This window comes from Ailuropoda melanoleuca, chromosome 11 (genome assembly GCF_002007445.2).
Source record: "Ailuropoda melanoleuca isolate Jingjing chromosome 11, ASM200744v2, whole genome shotgun sequence".
In the NCBI taxonomy this organism is placed as follows: Eukaryota; Metazoa; Chordata; class Mammalia; order Carnivora; family Ursidae; genus Ailuropoda; species Ailuropoda melanoleuca.
The window spans coordinates 10,835,143-10,854,439 of record NC_048228.1 but is presented as its reverse complement, the minus strand read 5'-3'; the positions used below and the strand labels follow the sequence as shown (position 1 = coordinate 10,854,439).

The window sequence follows — 19,297 nt, the reverse complement described above, 5'->3', positions numbered from 1 at the left end:
AGAGAGAGAAAGAGAGAGTGAGCCCCAAAGAACAGCAGAGGAGCAGGGACGTGCAGGGAGGAGGCAGCACCTCCCCGAGCCCTCGGCATCCGCAGCCTGCCCCTGGGTCTGGTCCCATGGACATGTTCCTCCAGAGAACCCCTGAAGCCCACAAAGCTGTGGCCTGGGCCGTTTCTCCTCGCTTGGCAAGCCCAGAAGCTCAGACTTTACCCAGAGTCACACTGGGGCCTGTCTTGCAAGCAGAACTAAAACCCCCATCTTGCCTAGTTCAAGCCCCCCTCTCCTCTCCGCTGTAGCTCAGGTTTCTCTGTACCCCACACAGAACCCATGTCAGGGGCGCACACATAGTAGGTGCACAACGAGTATTTCTCAAATGGATGAAAACGGGGATGCTCTTGGCAACTGAGGTCCCCTCGGCTGTCATTCCCCCGATCGCCACACGGTGGCAGCCTCACAGAAGGAATGAGAACAGCGCGCCCCACTTGCGGAAGAACTGGAGACAGGACCCACGGGGGGTGCCAGGTAGGGGTCCCCAGGAAGGCATCAGGACGTGAGAGGGAAATATGGGCTTACGGAGCGACACCACCTTCCTCCCCAGGTCTGGGATCAGGACCAGCATTCTTCCCTTCCCCCCAGATAGAATACCCTTCACCCACTTCCCAGACCCTCCCTGTGCACCCGTCTCTAAGAGCTGCCCCACCAGCCCCTCAAGCTGGAGGCCTGGGCCGGATTTCCAGCTCCACCTGTCTCGGCTTCCTCATTTCCACTCTCCACTGCTCACTCCGGGAACTCTGCCTCCTTGGACTCTGCCCTCCCAGGCCCTTTCCCAGGACAGCACAGAGCTGACCACATCATCCTCCAGCTCGTGTTCCAGTGTGGCTCCTGGCTGTCCCTCCTGCCTTCGTCCCACCAATACGTACTGAACAGCTCTGACCACCATGCTCAGGGTGGGTGCTGCCATATAATGGGCGCATCTTCCCCCATGGCCCCTTCCCTTCTTTCTCCTTCCCCAGGCTCTCTGTTCCCCCCGCCCCGGGGCACCCATTTCCAGGCCTCTGGATTACATTTGTAAATGAGGACTCCCAAATTCTCCTCTCTCCCTCCTCTTCTCTTCTGAGACCTAGCTGCTTACCAACGGCCCCCTTGGCCTCTCCTGCCTGTCACGCATCCCACATTTAATGGGCTCCGGCTGAAATGCCCTGTCCCCTCTCCCAGCGCTTCCCCACCCCCCACCGTCACCCGGCTCCCCTTCCTCATTTACCCTCTTCTCCCCTCCCCCACCTGNGGGAATTAGTGTTTATTGTGTTATCATGAGCATAGGGTTTCAGTTTTACAAGATGAAGAGAGCCCTGGACATGGACAGTGGTGATGGCCGCACAACAATGGAATGTACTTTATACTGTTGAATTGTGCACTTAAAACTGGTTAAGATGGTGGGGGGTGCTGGGTGGCTCAGTTGGTTAAGGGTCTGAATCTTGATTTCGGCGCAGGTCAGGNCTTCTCCCCTCCCCCACCTGGTCTATCAGTCACTCTGGTCCATGTGTCTGTCCCTTTTTCTCCTTTTCCGGGTTCAAATGACTACCACCTCTGGCACAGATTTTGGCAATTGCGTTCTTACTCCACCCACGCAGCCCTGCCTGCCCCGCCCCTTCTCATCCACTTTTCCCGCAGCAGCCAAATGGTCTTTTAAAAACTTCAATCAGATCATGTCCCTCTGCTTGAAACCTTCCCGTGGAGGCACCTTAAATGCAGCTTCCTAAGCGAAGGAAGCCAATCTGAAAGAGCCATATACTGGATGATTCCAGTTATATGACCTTCTGGAAGAGGCAAAACTATGGAGACGGTCGGTCGAAAGATCAGAGGATGACAGGGGTGAAGGAGAGGGAGGGGTGAATAGGTGAGCACAGGGGATTTTTTAGGGCAGTGAAATTATTCGGTATATATACCACATGTTTGTCCAAACCCACAGAACATACAACACCAAGAGGGAACCCTATAGACTCTGGGTGACTGGAACGTGTCGGTGTGGGTTCCTCACCTGTAACAAATGCTCCATCCGGTGGGAGATGTGGATGGTGGGGGAGGCTGTGCAGGAGTGGGGGAGGTGGGGATGTGGGGACTCTCTGTACCTTCCTTTCAATTTTGCTGTGAAACTAAAACTGCTCTAAAAAATTCAAGTGTATTTTAAAAATGAGGGAGAAAAAGACCTTTTTTAAGCAAACAAAATTGTGAGAATTTATCATCAGAGAAATAAACTGCAGGATATGTTGAAGGGCTTTTTTCAAGAGGCAAGAAAATAATAACCATGTGGAAACTTGGCCCACATGAAAGAATAAAGAGGAGAACTTCCAAAGTCATGATTAAAAAAACCCAACAAAACACTGGATTCAGAAATGGGTAAGTTTGAACGGACATTTCTCCAAAGAAGACATACAGGTGGCCAATAAACACACGAAAAGATGCCCATCACTAATCATTAAGAAAGTGCAAAATTCTCTACAACGAGATACCACTTCATACCCATTAGGATGGTTAAAAAACCCTGGAAAACAAGTGTTGTTGGGGGTATGGGGAAATCAGAACCCTCGTGTGCTGTTGGTGAGGATCTAAAATGGTATAATCTCTGCAGAAAACCGTATGGCATTTCCTCAAAAAGGTAAAAAAAAATAGAATTACCTTATGACCCAACAATTCCACTTTTGGGTAAATACCCAAAAGAATTGAAAGCAGGGTCTCAAAGAGATATTAATACACCCATGTTCATAGCAGCATTATCCGTAGTAGCTAAAACGTAGAGGCCACCAAGTATCTACCAACAGACAAATGGATAAGCAAAATGTGTAATTTACACACAGTGGAATATATTCAGCTTTAAAAAGGAAGGACATTCTGACACCTGCTACAACATGGGTGAATCTTGAGGACACAATGCTAAGTGACATAAGTCAGGCCCCAAAAGACAAATACTGTGTGATTCCACTTAAATGAGTTACTGAGAGTAGTCAAAACTATAAAGGCAGAAAGTAGAAGGGTGGTTGCCCTTGTACGAGGTGGGAGGGGAAAACAGGGAATTAGTGTTTATTGTGTTATCATGAGCATAGGGTTTCAGTTTTACAAGATGAAGAGAGCCCTGGACATGGACAGTGGTGATGGCCGCACGACAATGGAATGTACTTTATACTGTTGAATTGTGCACTTAAAACTGGTTAAGATGGTGGGGGGTGCTGGGTGGCTCAGTTGGTTAAGGGTCTGAATCTTGATTTCGGCACAGGTCAGGATCTCAGGGTTGTGAGATTGAGCCCCACATCAGGCTCCACACTGGGCATGGAGCCTGCTTAGGATTCCCTCTCTTTCCCTCTCCCTCTGCCCCTCCTTCACCCCTTTCTCTCTCCAAACAAAAACAAACAAAACTAGTTAAGATGATAACTATGTGTACTTTAAAATAAAAAAATTTTAAAGAATAAAGATGATAGGAAATGGTAACTATCTAGATAAGTATTTTTCTCATCTAATCTCCTTAAAAGGTAATGGACAGTTTAAAAGACAAATGTAACAACATATTACGGAGCATACAATACATACAGATAAAAATATATGAAAACAATAGCACAAAGGCAGGGGCAAAAAAACACCTTACACTATACACAAGAGTTGAATAATATTTGAGGATAGACAGCAGTAAGCTGTGTATTACAAATTGTAGAGTCACAATTAAAAATGAAACAAAGAAGCGTCGCTCATAAGCCAGCAGTGGGAGCATTCAATTACTAAAAAGTCAGTGAAAGGGGGGAAAGGGACAAAGAGAAGATCTAAATAAAACAAAACAAGAAACTCTCAGGGCTTCCCTTTTGCAGCATACCATTGCAAGTCTTGGGGTGGCCCCGCAAGGTCTGGCCAGCCCTCCAGGCTTGGTGGGGGGGTTTGTGGATGCACCGAGCTCTTGGCCCCCTTGGGTGGTGGCGCCCGGCCTCTCCCCGGGCCCATGTCCTTCCAGCCCTGCGTGGCTCCCTCCTCACCTCCCAGCGGAGGTTTGCTCTCTTCGGTCTCAGTTGCTCCCCCAGCCTGCTGCTCTGCCTCTGAGTATTTCCTTCAAAGCCTGAGTCGGTCACACAAGGAACTTTAAAAAGGAATTGATCTGAGCCCGAGACTGTGTTCTCTGCTGAGGAGCTGGCCTAGTGCTCGATGCACAGCAGATAACTTCACTGGAAGAGTGGCCAAGGAAAGCAAGGGCGGGCTCCCAGCTTCACGTGGTCTCCTCCTGCCTCTCAGCGCCCAGGATCACTNAAAAACACCTTACACTATACACAAGAGTTGTATAATATTTGAGGATAGACAGCAGTAAGCTGTGTATTACAAATTGTAGAGTCACAATTAAAAATGAAACAAAGAAGCGTCGCTCATAAGCCGGCAGTGGGAGCATTCAATTACTAAAAAGTCAGTGAAAGGGGGGAAAGGGACAAAGAGTAGATCTAACTAAAACAAAACAAGAAACTCTCAGGGCTTCCCTTTTGCAGCATACCATTGCAAGTCTTGGGGTGGCCCCGCAAGGTCTGGCCAGCCCTCCAGGCTTGGTGGGGGGGTTTGTGGATGCACCGAGCTCTTGGCCCCCTTGGGTGGTGGCGCCCGGCCTCTCCCCGGGCCCATGTCCTTCCAGCCCTGCGTGGCTCCCTCCTCACCTCCCAGCGGAGGTTTGCTCTCTTCGGTCTCAGTTGCTCCCCCAGCCTGCTGCTCTGCCTCTGAGTATTTCCTTCAAAGCCTGAGTCGGTCACACAAGGAACTTTAAAAAGGAATTGATCTGAGCCCGAGACTGTGTTCTCTGCTGAGGAGCTGGCCTAGTGCTCGATGCACAGCAGATAACTTCACTGGAAGAGTGGCCAAGGAAAGCAAGGGCGGGCTCCCAGCTTCACGTGGTCTCCTCCTGCCTCTCAGCGCCCAGGATCACTGGGTCTGGCCCTCCTTGTCTCCTGGCCAAGGTCTACCCCACACGACCCTCCTCACCTGCTTAACTGCTACAGGGCTCTGCTGTGCTTTCGCTCCCCCCAAAGCCTTCCAGGCCCCTCGGTGTGCTGGGTCAGAGCCCCTCTCTGTGGCCAGAGCCCCCCGGGAGTCCCCATCCCTGCACTCGTCACCCTGCCGCTCATCCGGCCAGCGGCTCACCAGACCACCAGCTCTGGAGGGCGGGACCCCACCTGGCTCCAAAGTCACGCTCAACAGCCTTGTTCTAGGAACCAGCCCTCGGAAGACAAAGCAAGCTGGGTGAGTAGGGCATTGACTCCCGCCCACCAGGAGGCCACCCAGGACGAAGCTCCTGTCCCGGAAACTTCTGACCCAAAACAAGTCCCAGGCAGGTGCCCTCCCAGCCCCTCTTAGGGCCGGGCTCCAGCCTTGTCATTTCAGATTGGCCCATCCCAGGACCATCAGCCACGGTCAAGGCTCTCTTGCCCAGGCAGGCGTGGGAGCTCCCAGCCCTCCTGCCCTCCTCCAATCAGATGCCCTGGGGCCAGGGCTGTCACTAATGGGGACCAGAAGCCCTCCTCTCCTGAGGGAGGGTTTGCTCAGCAAATCAATGGTGCAACAAGAGGAGGGGTGGGGTGGGGTGAGGGGCGCTGCGGATAGTCTGCGATACCCTTGCAGGCTGACAATTAACTAACTCCTGCCCTTCAGAAAGGTTCTCTTCTCAGTGAGGTCGTCCCCATGGGGCCTCAGCTTGGCAACACTTTCCCAGCTGTTGGTTTGAGCTATTGTAAGCTCCCAAGTTGCATAAGACGTTAGGACTTTAAAAGTAATTCGGATGTTTTATAAAATTTGACATTGTCCCCGCCCCAAATTGGGGCTGGATTAGACCCCGAAATCCGAGTTTGGACACAGAATTTAGCTATCACCTGGGTCATGCTTCAACACAGAAAACTCGAGGCCATGCTGGCTCTAACACCGTTAGCTCCGGGAACTTGCGTCTCTGTGCCCCAGCGCCTTGTCTGTAAAATGGGGCTAATCACGCTTGTCTCCCAGAAGCCATGAGGGCTAAGAGATGAGAGAACGTAAAACCCTTAGCGCAGAGTCTGGGGCGCATTCCGTGTTCCATCAATACGAGTAGTAGGGGTTGTCGATGTTTTTAACGTTGAGGCGATGTGGGATAACGGAAAAGGGATTGACTTTGAAGTTAGGTATTTTGTCGTGTGACTTTACACCCATGATTTCCCTGGACTCATTTTCTCCGTCTTTAAAATGGGAGTAAGAATTCCTATCCCACACTGATGTTGTGACGGTTAAATAAAATCATGTCCATAAAGCGACTGGTGATGGGGCGGGTGGATTTTGCTGTCCGTATTTTATAGATAAGGGGAACCAGGCCCAGAGAGGGCCATGTTCTGCCCAAAGCCACACAGGATGTGTTCATGAAGATGACCTCGCTGGGCTTCTTAACCTAGAGTTTATGGGCCCCTAAAAGTTCCAGGAGTGAGTCAAAGGGTCCCATGAAGTCGTGAAGTTTTGTGTATCTCCTCTGGGGAAAGTGTCCAGTTTTTATTAGATTCTCAGAGTGGCCACGGTCTCCAAAAGTTAAAAGAACTGCTGTTCTAATTTAACCTCCCTCATTCACAGGCGGAGAAACTAGGTGCCTGAGAGAGCAAGACCAGGGCAAGTTCAAGAAAGGCCAGATTACCGCAGGGAATGAGACCCTCCCTCCTGCAGGAAGCCTGGGAATGCCTAACGTGGGGGACACAGGATCCTTGGAGACGGTCCTGAATTCAGCTTTCAGAATTTTTTTGAACCCTGTTGACCTGCAGCTGCTGATTGCATTCACCCCCTTCCAGGTGCTCTAGCATCTTGGTTCCTGGAGGTTCTCGGGGGCAGTCATGTTTTGGGCTAACTTGGGTAGTGATTCTGCCTTTTGGGGGGGGTGAAGCAGGCAGCCCCACCCTGTTCAATGGTCAGCGTTTACTGACGACGTTGGGGGCGGGACAAGGGGGCAGGAGGGGTCTCCCCAGCTTCCAGGTAGAGGATTTGGGGGGAGGCTCTGCTTAGGAGCGGGTGGTGAGTGTGAGGTGCTTGTGGGACCCTAAGGAGGGGAAGCCCTGGGAGAAAGCGAGCTCATGCCCGCAGCTCCCCTCCCCCCTCCTTCACCCCCAGCCCTGTCCCGCAGGCTCCTGATTGGCTGACAAGCCTGGCACCTTCCTGGTTTGCTTGTTTGGGGTTGCTACCTGAGTGTCTGATCTGATCTCTTGTCTTTGCTGCCCCCCAGGATTCACGCCAAGGGCCCCTCTCCAGGACACACAAGCATTTGGTTTCCTGCTTCCAAACTAGCCCGAGTTCCCAGCCTTAGCCCCCTCATTCTTTAATCCACAAAGCGGCTTCTGCAAATAACAGCACACACCAGCAGGTTTGATTAATTAACTGCACAAAAATGATGGGGAAACCAGTGAAGGAGATAATTATGCAAAACAGAAAGTGTCAGATTTACTACCTGGTTCTTTCTTCCCCTCTGCATGCTGAGCACTGAGGGGGGTGCTCTGGTTTCCCTGAAGCTGCTTGCTGAATGAGCTCCCCCCCACCCAGCAACAAATCCTGCTCACAAAAGGTCAGGTGGGAGGCAGGCAGGCAGGAGGTGGGGCAGAGTGGGGGGTGGGGGGGAGGTGTGCACGCGGTGAGAGCAGGACACACCTGAGGAGAGGAGCCTCCGCCCATTCCCAGGTGTGCTTGCCAAGGGAGCCCGCTCCCAGCTGGCCCTCATCCTCTGCGGGAGACATGGCAGTAAAGCCCTGCACGTCCGTTTCTTCTCTGCCCCGTCTGACTTGTCCCTGCCTTACACCATCCGTCCTCCCCCTGGGACGGTAGAGCTGGGGTTGAGGTGGCAGTAGGCAGAGGAGACGTTCTGGCCGAATTCCCAGACCCGCTTGCGCGGGCCCTCGGAGATAGAGAAGTTCTGGGGGCGCGTGAGGCTCCCCCGCCTCCCGGCTGCGGGGATCATGGGGCACTGGGGCCTCACTGATTCCCTGTATCTCCATCGTTCTACGGGGTAGGGCTGGCCCAGAGCCGGACTGGGACGCGCCTGGGCCCTCTGGCCAGCGGCATTCCGGGGCACACCCCACCATCCCCCACACCTGGCCCAGCCCCCGCGGTGTGAGCCGGAGGTCCCGGGTGGACTTTTCTCCTTTCTTTGTGGAGGCGCCGCCCGGCAGGGTGCCCAGGCGCGCCGACCCACCTCCTGCCCGCCTCGGCGTCGCGGTAGTCCTCGATAGCCAGCCGGAGCTTCCGCCTGTGCAGGGAGCTGCACACGCCCAGACCCAGCTCCAGGTCTTCGTCACTGAGGCTCAGCAGCACCTGCTCCGCGGGAAGGTGAACACTGAGCCCGGAAGGGAGGTGGGGGGTGGGCACCCGAGGCCGCCAGGACCCGCTGCTGGCTGCGGCCGAGCCCCGGAGGGGTCTGCTAGCATGAGGCTGGGCCCCAGCGCCCACCCGCCTCCCTGCCATCCTTCTCTGCAGTCCGGGCAGAGCACTTGGTGCAACTCCGCTCCAGGACGTGGGCGAATCCCATGCTGGCCAGTAGAGCCCTCTAGCCCAGCCCTGCCCCCTTAGCCAGGTACGGGCAGGTTAGGCCCAATTTAAAGATGCGGAAGCTGAGGCTCAGAGGGCTACGTGCCTTGCCGGGGAGATGCTGGAGCCTGAACTGGGTTCATCGGGCTCCTAGAATACGTCTTCTCCTCACTACGGGATGGGGTGGGGGGTGGAGCAGGCCAGCTCTGGGTTGGTAACGTTCACGGGAGGGAGAGGGGGCATTCCCACTGGGATCCTGGAGGTGCCCTACCTTCCCGCTCTTCACGTTCTCTGCACAAGCCTTGACGTACATGGGCATGGCCATGACCACCTCCAGCCAGGCCTGGACGGTGCCGGCCTTCCAGTGGGACATGGGGGTGGTCCTGACCAGCTCCACCTGCTGCAGCCGGTCCATCTGCTCCTCCCCCTCCGACAGGCTGAGGCTCTGCCGCGTGGGGCTGCACTGGCTGTCGGAATCTGCAACACACAATTGCAAACTTGGTGGGGAGATGGCGAGGGGGCAGTGGGGCTTCTGGTCTCCCTTGGTGCATTTCTTCTTTCCAAAATCAAAATGCCTTTTGTTTGGTTTTGCTGCCCCTCCCCCATTACAAAAGTAATCTGTCCCCCACCCCCCCCACACAAAGAACAGACTTTTTGAAAACTTAATCCAGAAAAGAATGAAAATAAAACAGAAAGTGAAAATCGCCCCAAATCCCACGCCACCCAGAGACAGCAGCTGTTAGTTTTAGTTAAATATTCTTTGGGATACACAAATGCCCACGCTTCCAAACACACTCGGACCCACGCGCAGACACAACGCTCTCCGTTTTGTAATACGCCGCTCTCAAGTACACGGTGGAGGACATCCCGCCATCTCCGTAGAGATCTGGGCTCTCTTCTGATGGCCGCAGGATGCCTCAGGGGACGCCTTCTCATTTATGTCTCCTGCCTCCTGCCGGTGGGCATGGCCTGTTCCCCATTTTTCCGCTATTGTTATCAACGCAGTGGCAATCGTCTCTGGGCAGCTGGGTGATCTATTTTCTTAGGCTACATGGGGCCTCGGCTCCATTCCTTAACACACCAAAATCTGTTTCTGGAGTAGCCCCTCATACACGAAAATGCCTATCCCCCGGCATGTCCCAACCCTACTCTCCAATCCATGGTCAGACACCCCTGAAGAATGGACCAGTTTCGGGGCGGACTTGATCAAGACGGAAACAGTCTCTTTCTCAAAAGTAGGGTTAAATCAACACCCACACAAACTCAATACCATAGAAATGACAAGTATTAAAAAAAGAAGCCTGGTTAGAAAGGACCCTGCCAATACTGTACTTTGTAAATTATCATAAAGATGTAAAAAATGCTTGACCCCCAAATCGGGCACGTGGTTACAACAACGTGTGTGAAGTCACATAGATATTTGCAATTACTGGGTGCCAGGAAGAAGGAGGTTACTTTTACTATACTTTTGTGTATCATCAAAGTTCCACAGTAAACATGTATACATTTATAACAAAAATTGAAAAAATTAAAGAGGAAGTGGTATAAATGGTTATTGATGGGAGTTCGTCTGAATGAATGATGCCCCACTCGTATACTGGAATATATGTGGTTAATGAGAAATGTGTCACTGGAGAATATTTTTGACGTGGGAAAATGTTCATACTCTATTGCCAAGTGAAAAAGGACAGTACAAGGCAGCAGGTACAACGTAATCCCAACTGTATTTTTAAAATGATACATAGACGTTTCTATGATGTACAGCTGTAACTGGGTGTATATCTATTTATACATTTAGACATACAAAACACTAGTTGCATAAATGTTAAAAGTCTGCGCCTGGAGAGGGGTGATGGGTTGTGTGTGAGCGTGTGTGTGTGAGTGTGCAAGGGTATTCGAGTGTGTGCACACTTTCCAGTCTCCCACGTTTCCTGCATTGAGGTGCGTTATTTTTGAGATGGACACATGCAGCCTAGAAATCTTTTCTGAGTGACGAGGCCCTCTGCCCAGTTCCTTCACCCCTCCCCTGCCCCCGCCACATAAACTCTTTGGAAACAGCGACATCCGCTTGGGAACTGTACACGCGTCCAGCTCTGCCAAAAGCTTTCTCCCCAACGCTGGGGGCCTCTATCTGCTCAGCCAAGAGCCCTTGGGAGCCCACGGCTGCTGGCCAGGAGGACGGCAGCCCTGGTGCTGCAGGGGACTGGGCAGAGCGACCTCACTCGGGGTGGGCAGCGATGATGCCCCATGCCTCTGTTTCCAACCCCCTAAGGTTGGCAGGATGCTGCTGCCGGCCACCTGCCTCCTTCCCTGGGCTGCTCTGGGGACTCAGTGACTGGGGATGCTGGGTAGGTGGCAGGTCTCTTTCCTGCCCCCAGGGAAACGGCAGCTGGGCACAGAGCTCCGGGCAGGTCACCAGTCTGAGCCCATGTTGCCATGACGCCCAGGAATGTGGAAATAGCAGCTTCCTCGGGGCCCGGCAGCCCCATCTGGGGGCCCCGAGTTTCTGCCTGGTGACAGAGCTGCCTGTCCCCTGCCTCGGTGCCCCTCCTGCTGGTCCCCGGCTCCCCAGGACAGGTTTGGCTCGCAGGGAAGTCTTTCGGATTGGGTCCTACGGGTGCGAACCTCTGGCACACAACACGGGTGTGTCTCCCTGGCTTGGAAAGAGCCCAGAGTCTCTGTGCTGTTGCTGTGGCTAAGTCCTGTCTGTCACCGGCTTCTGGGAAGATGAGAGACGAATGTCACCACATGGGGTTACCTGAGATTCCAAGACACTGTGTTGTCCATTTGGACCAGGCTTGTGGAAAGAGGCTTTGGAGTTGAACAGACCTTGGCTCTGGGCCAATTTCGTGACGTCTTAAAGTCTCAGTTTTCCCATTTCTAAAAGGGGCGTAATACTGACACTATCTACCTCCCAGGTTAATGACTAGTATCAATTCTGAACGTGAAGCTATCGTAGGCACCGTACTTGCCTCAGTCCCGCTGCCTTCCTGGGAGGAAACGTGGTGGTTTGAGTTCAGCTCAGGTGCTTAGGGGTCCCACGTGCTGTCGAGCCCCCCACCCCCTCCCCCGAAATGCATTGTCCCAGCAGGACTCCAGTCTGGTCCAGGTGGGAGAGGCGGGGCTCCCTGGGAGGTGAGGGGTGGGCTTGTCTATCCTGTGCCCAGGGGGCCGGCCAGCGCTTGGCTAGGCCTCCCCAAGGAAAGGCTCTAAAGGGGCAGGGGAAGGAGGAAGGAGACAGGCAGCAAAAGTCAGAGAGCGAGAGGGAGAGAGAGAGAGAGAGAGAGAGAGAGTTGGAGAGAGAGATTCAACCAGCAAGCCTTCAGGAAAGAAAGAGTGCCACAGAAACAACAAAGACACAAAGGAAACAGGAGGGAGAGAATGAGTGGAGGGTGGGGGGGGGAAGGACAGATAAGGGGACAAAGGGAAAAAGCAAACTTCCAGTGTGTGTGTGTGTGTGTGTGTGTGTGTGTATGTGTGTCTGTTTCTTGAGCGTGTGAATACGTGTAGCTCACAGGCCTCGGGCCGGGGAGGAGAGCTGGCGTTCAGTTCACATCACTCCCGCTGCTCAGGCTCCAGGATGGCCAGGGGCACAGCCGGGGCCTAGGAGCAAACCACGCATGTTGGCTTCTGAAGAAAGACAGCCGTTCATCTCCCCACCTTCTCCGGCCTCGGCACCCAGGACGGAGCTCCAAGATGCCATTCAGAACGCCTGAAGGGGGGATGTCGTTGGGGCCATAAACCAGTAATTAAAGGCAATTTCCAAAATGCAGGCCTTATGGTGCCAGATTTTACGTCTGGGATTCCATCCATCCTGGCGTTTATTTCCCCTCTGTCTCAGCCCTACGAGGGGGAATAACTCACATTTACAGTCAGGCAGTGAGTTAGAGAGTTTGAGGCCGTGTTGCCAAGAGGCAGTCGGTCCGGATCCTTCCAAACACCGGGAGGACCGAGGTTGACTCTGGAAGAAGAGGTTCTCCCTTCTCCCACCGATGGATTGCGTCTGGTCCCAAGAGCCTAAAATATTTACTCTCTGGTCTGTTACAGAAAATACTGCACAGAAACCTTGAGGTTCTGAGATTGGCATTAGAATATGAGAGACCCGGGTTTGAACCCCGGGGAAGTGTTTTGAATGTTCTCAGCCTCACTTTTACCGTCTATGAAATGGGATGATAATAATGTCTAACCTCACAGGTCTCGTGAGGACTGAAGGAGGTCATGTATGACGCTCTCAGTGTCCAGCTCGGTGTCTGGCCTACAGTGGGTGCTCGGGGGCTGAGTGGGGGGTGTCTGTCCTCTGCAAGCTCCTGTCACGTACAGCCTAGACCGCCTCTGTCCAGGATGTCAGCTACAAGCCACACGTGGCTATTGAGACCCTCTTATGTGGCTCGTCCACATTGAGACGTGTCTACGGCATAAAATACGCACTGAATTTTGAAGACTTTGTCCAAAAAGAGAAGAGAAAGTAATCTCAATAATTTTTATGTTGATCACGTCTTGAAATGATAATATTTGGGGTATATTGGGTTAAATCAAATATATTGTTTAAGTTTCCTTCACCGGTGCTTACTTTTTAACGTGTCTACTAGAAAATCTAAAATTGTATATGTGGCTTGTAAGATCTGTTTCCTGCACAGAGCTGGATTAGATGGAAGGTTCCCCCCCCATTGCCTTTCCCCCTTTCTCTTGGTTTGGAAGTGAAGCACCCCGTTTCTCTGCTTTTGGTTCAGTGGTTCTCAAAGTGCAGCCCCTGGGCCAGTAGCATCAGCAGCACCTGGGAACTGGTTGGTGATTCAGATTCCAGGAGCCCACCCAGAGTCCCTGGAGAGAAGCTCTGAGGGGTGGGTCCAGTAATCTGTATTTTAACAAGCCCCCCTCCCCCCAGGTGATTCTGATGTGTGCTAAATTCTAGACCCATTCTGTGCCGGTTACCCGTGAAAACTTACCATATGTATTTAACGTAACAAAATCTAGGGTTGAGCAGTATCTTAACGCTCTGTCCTAAGTAGTAAGTTATTGAAACATCCTCATCACCGTTTCTGACTTATAACCTACCGTGCAGATTGTTTTAATTCTGTCCTTTAAAAACCCCACAATTTGAGACATTGTCATCGTGATTATTTTACCCTATTAACGTTTGCTTAAAATAACTTCCCTATATGTTGACCACGTTGTTCATCACGTCTTGTGCTTCAGACCTAACTTCTAGGATAATTTTTTCTTGTTCCTGAAGAATATGATTTAAAAGTTCCTCTGATGAAGGGTATTTTTTGGTGGTAAGCTCCTACAACTTTTTTCTTTTTTCTTTTTTTTTTTAAAGATTTTATTTATTTATTTGACAGAGATAGAGACAGCCAGCAAGAGAGGGAACACAAGCAGGGGGAGTGGGAGAGGAAGAAGCAGGCTCATAGCAGAGGAGCCTGATGTGGGGNGGCTCGATCCCATAACGCCAGGATCACGCCCTGAGCCGAAGGCAGACGCTCAACTGCTGTGCCACCCAGGCACCCCAAGCTCCTACAACTTTTATCTGAAAAAAACCTATGTTTCTCCTTCGTCCTTCAAAGAGTTTGCTGGGTACCGTTTTAGACTGACAGTCATTTCTTTCTGGCACCTCAAGGACATTGTGCCACTACCTTCTGTCTTCCTTTCTGCTAAAGAGAAGGCAGCGGCCGGCCCAATTGTTCTGTAGTTAGTCCTTTGAAGGTTTTCTCTTTGTCTTTGGTGCTCTGCAGTTTCATTATGATGTGGCTACATGTGGATTGCTTCTTATTCTGACTGGTCCAAATTGTGCTTCCTGTTATCTCTGGGTTTATTTTTGGAATATTCTCAACATTATCTCTTAAAATATGACCCTTCTCCAGTCTCTCTTTTTATTTTTTAAAGATTTTATTTATTTATTTGTCAGAGAGAGAGGGCATGCACAAGCAGGGGGAGCAGCAGAGGGAGAGGGAGAATCAGGCTCCCCCCTGAGCAAGGAGCCTGACGTGGGGCTCGATCCCAGGACCCTGGGATCATGACTTGAGCTGAAGGCAGACACTTAAACCACTGAGCCACCCAGGTGTCCACTCCATTCTCTCTTTGCTCTCCTTCTGGGATTGGACTTTCTAATTCTGTCTTCCCCCTCTTGTAAGCAGTGCCGTCCAATAGAGTTTTCTAGGATGGTGGAAATGCTGGTTAATCTGCACTGTCCATTATGGCAGCTGGTAGCCACACATGGAGAGAACACTCAAAATGTAGCTAGTGCAGCTGAGAAACTGAGTCTAAAGCTTTATTGAATTTTAATGAATTCAAATACAGGTTTATATTACCACACGTGGCTAGTGGCTGTTGTGGTAGACCAGAAGGCTCTGATTTCCCCTCATGGTTTCCACCAACTTATTTTTCTGCATTGCATTCTGGGTAATTTCCTTAGATCTGTTTTCCATTTTTAAAATTCTCTCTTCAGCAGTTCACTCTGCAGCTTAATCCATCCTTGGATTTTATTTTATTTACTTATTTTTTTATATTTTTATTTATTTATTTATTTAATTAAGATTTTTATTTATTTATTTGACAGAGATAGAGACAGGCAGAGAGAGAGGGAACTCAAGCAGGGGGAGTGGGAGAGGAAGAAGCAGGCTCATAGTGGAGGAGCCTGATGTGGGGCTCGATCCCATAACGCCAGGATCACGCCCTGAGCCGAAGGCAGACGCTCAACTGCTGTGCCACCCAGGCACCCCAAGCTCCTACAACTTTTATCTGAAAAAAACCTATGTTTCTCCTTCGTCCTTCAAAGAGTTTGCTGGGTACCGTTTTAGACTGACAGTCATTTCTTTCTGGCACCTCAAGGACATTGTGCCACTACCTTCTGTCTTCCTTTCTGCTAAAGAGAAGGCAGCGGCCGGCCCAATTGTTCTGTAGTTAGTCCTTTGAAGGTTTTCTCTTTGTCTTTGGTGCTCTGCAGTTTCATTATGATGTGGCTACATGTGGATTGCTTCTTATTCTGACTGGTCCAAATTGTGCTTCCTGTTATCTCTGGGTTTATTTTTGGAATATTCTCAACATTATCTCTTAAAATATGACCCTTCTCCAGTCTCTCTTTTTATTTTTTAAAGATTTTATTTATTTATTTGTCAGAGAGAGAGGGCATGCACAAGCAGGGGGAGCAGCAGAGGGAGAGGGAGAATCAGGCTCCCCCCTGAGCAAGGAGCCTGACGTGGGGCTCGATCCCAGGACCCTGGGATCATGACTTGAGCTGAAGGCAGACACTTAAACCACTGAGCCACCCAGGTGTCCACTCCATTCTCTCTTTGCTCTCCTTCTGGGATTGGACTTTCTAATTCTGTCTTCCCCCTCTTGTAAGCAGTGCCGTCCAATAGAGTTTTCTAGGATGGTGGAAATGCTGGTTAATCTGCACTGTCCATTATGGCAGCTGGTAGCCACACATGGAGAGAACACTCAAAATGTGGCTAGTGCAGCTGAGAAACTGAGTCTAAAGCTTTATTGAATTTTAATGAATTCAAATACAGGTTTATATTACCACACGTGGCTAGTGGCTGTTGTGGTAGACCAGAAGGCTCTGATTTCCCCTCATGGTTTCCACCAACTTATTTTTCTGCATTGCATTCTGGGTAATTTCCTTAGATCTGTTTTCCATTTTTAAAATTCTCTCTTCAGCAGTTCACTCTGCAGCTTAATCCATCCTTGGATTTTATTTTATTTACTTATTTTTTTATATTTTTATTTATTTATTTATTTATTTAAGATTTTTATTTATTTATTTGACAGAGATAGAGACAGGCAGAGAGAGAGGGAACTCAAGCAGGGGGAGTGGGAGAGGAAGAAGCAGGCTCATAGTGGAGGAGCCTGATGTGGGGCTCGATCCCATAACGCCGGGATCACGCCCTGAGCTGAAGGCAGACGCTTAACCGCTGTGCCACCCAGGTGCCCCTACTTATTTTTTTTAAGTAGACTCCATGCCCAGCATGGAGCCCAAGGAGGAGTTTGGACTCATGACCCTGAGATCAAGACCTGAGCTGAGATCAAGAGTCAGATGCTTAACTGACTGTGCCACCCAGGTACCCTTGGGTTTTATTTTTTTTAATGTTACTAACTATATACTTCTAAAAGTTCTATTTTGTTCTTTCCCAAGTTCACCTGGTCTTTTCAGATAGTCTCTTGTTTGCTCATGTTTATGACTTCATCTTAAATTTTTTTAAGTATTACATACATATTAGCTTATATTTGGTATTGGTAACTACTGTATCTGAAAAGGCCTTGGAGGGTCTCAATTTGCCGTATTTCTCTGTGGACTCTCATGCATGCTGAACTGAGATTTGATCTTACGGGAATCTCTAGAGTCTTAATAGCAGAGGCTTCCCTCCAGAGAGGATTTCTGTGACCTGCCGGGGTGGGAGGGGGTAGGGAGTGGGGATGGTACCTGGTAGCAGGGACCATTTCATTCCCGTTAGAGGGACCCGGGAGAATGAGAGACCACAGGCTCCGTTCCTTCACTTTGCCACACCCCAGCATTTACTTCCCTGTCGACAGTACTGACATCAGCGTCTGGGCCCAGGACACACCCCAGTTGTCACACTTGCTTACCACTCACTGCTCCTGTTCTGGTCTTTGCTCACAGCCTTTTAGTTTTGGATGGGGGCATGTTGGGGATTCTGCTTAATTTTGGTGAGGCCAGAGATGCATTAAAATGTCTGTTTGATCTTAGATTAATGGTTCTGCAGAGGGAGGGCCCTCAGAGTCTGTCTTCCTCCACACGGCCCCGAGGGGACATCCCTCTGGCTGCGCACACTGTCCGCCCTGCACGCTTCACGTTCTGCTGGCGGGTCTGTCCATCTGCCCTGCTGCAAAGGGAGTTCCCAGGTCAGAGGCCAAGTCTATCCTTCTCTTTATCACCTGGACCTGGTTCATGGTGATGCTTAATGCCGTCCTTGAGAGCCCAAGTTATGGGAAAGTGACAGTCAGTACAGTTTTGTTGTTGTTACTGTTTTAATTTGAATCTCCCCAGGGACCTCTTCCACTCAGCATCCGTCCCTGGCTCCCTGCATAAAACCCAGGCTCCTTTCACGAGGCTCTGTGTGAGCCAGCCCTGTGCCAGGGACCCAGCCTCATTCCCACACCCCCTCTGCGGCTCCCCTGGGCTTCTCTCACTTTTCCAGCACTCCTGGTCCCCTCCCCCATCTCGAATCTGTTGCACCTGCCGCTCTCTCCCTGTAAGTACCCCGCTGCAGGCTTCTCTGCTTGGCGACCTCCTAGGAAGCCTTTGGGCTCGACTGAAATGCCTCTTCCAGGGACCCCTTCTCCAGTCCCCCGGCGTAGGCTAGTCCCCACCCCCTGCAGCACACGGGGGGGGGTCCCCACCTCCACCCCGCACGCATGCACTCACAGTGCTCTCATTGAGCCAGGCGCTGTTCTTGCCGGCCCTTCTCACGGCTGGAATCAAGGATTGGTCATGGGATTATTGGGGAGCGTGCCTCCCACTAGAGCATAAACCCCATGGGGACAGGAGTGGGGCCTGTTTTTCCCTAGGTATCTCCGATGTCTAGCAAGGGCTCCATCTCTGCTGGTCTCTGTGGTGTCAATTCACCACCATAGGCCATTTCAGTGACAACGAGAGGCCACGGGATGTGGACCGGGGCATCATTCGGCGAGACTCTATGAGCAGATCCTGCCCATTTCTGCCAGACAGAAGGCGCTCTATAGATTTCGGTTAAAAGCAAGCAGGCAGGAGAGGAGGTAAGGAGGGAGGGAGCAGGCCCCTCCCTCCAGGCTCATCTTCTCCCCACTTCCTTTTTGGCCGCATCAAGCTGCTCGTGGCCCCTCACATGCACACATGGTCTCCTTCCTTTTTCTTGGCCGATGGCAGGGCCTCTGGACCTCAGCACTATTGACTGACATTTGGGATGGGCTCATTTGTCGTGGGAGCTGTCTTGCTCAGGGTAGGTTGTTTTGGGGGCCTCTCTGGCCTTCACACACCAGATGCCAGTGAGCTCGCAGCGGGACGGCTCCCAGCGCCCCCGTCTGTCTGCCCCGAGGTCTCTCTCTTCTCAGGCTGTCCCGCCCCGTTAGCCAGTGCTGGTCCGAGCTCCCTGCACGTGGGCAGCGGTAGGGAGCCCTGGTCAGCACTTCTCCAGCCAAAAGCTGAACCCTCATTTTTATNGCTCCCTGCACGTGGGCAGCGGTAGGGAGCCCTGGTCAGCACTTCTCCAGCCAAAAGCTGAACCCTCATTTTAATTTTTATTTATTTATTTATTTTTTAAATTTTATTTATTTATTTGACAGAGATAGAGACAGCCAGCGANAACACAAGCAGGGGGAGTGGGAGAGGAAGAAGCAGGCCCACAGCGGAGGAGCCTGATGTGGGGCTCGGATCCCACAACGCTGGGATCACGCCCTGAGCCGAAGGCAGACGCTCAACTGCTGTGCCACCCAGGCGCCCCTGAACCCTCATTTTTAAAATGCCACGTTATAATGTGAGAAAGTCACGTTTCCCGGCCCAGTATCAGCCACCACGTTGGGTGGTGATGCTTCGCTGGGGCCCCAGTCCCAGCTCCTGCGAGGCACGTGCCAAAGACAGACCCTGGAGCGCCCGATCAGACAACCCGGGTTCAAACGCATCAAGTCACTGATTGGGCAGCTGCTGGGGTGACGGCAGGACCCTGGCTGTCACTCACCCGCAACACCTTGACCCCAGCGCCAAGCGGGCCCTTGGAGGCCCTGAGCTAACCAGCTGACTGCGCGCCCAGCCCCCGTGTCCCTTAACGTCTGC

The 19,297-nt window shown here is 51.6% G+C and overlaps 1 protein-coding gene across 4 annotated transcripts in view; it reads right to left on the bottom strand.

Annotated features, from left to right (window-relative positions):
• LOC100484271 (kazrin) overlaps window positions 1-19,297 on the bottom strand; it is a 472,216-nt gene that overhangs the window by 13,576 nt on the left and 439,343 nt on the right. For all 4 annotated transcript variants that reach the window (XM_034671239.1, XM_011227699.3, XM_034671241.1 and 1 more), the window contains exons 9-10: window positions 8,804-9,009; window positions 8,201-8,319 (exon numbers count right to left, since the gene is read on the bottom strand). In XM_034671239.1, coding sequence (XP_034527130.1) covers window positions 8,201-8,319; window positions 8,804-9,009 — 325 coding nt within the window. The remainder of the gene's footprint in view (window positions 1-8,200; window positions 8,320-8,803; window positions 9,010-19,297) is intronic.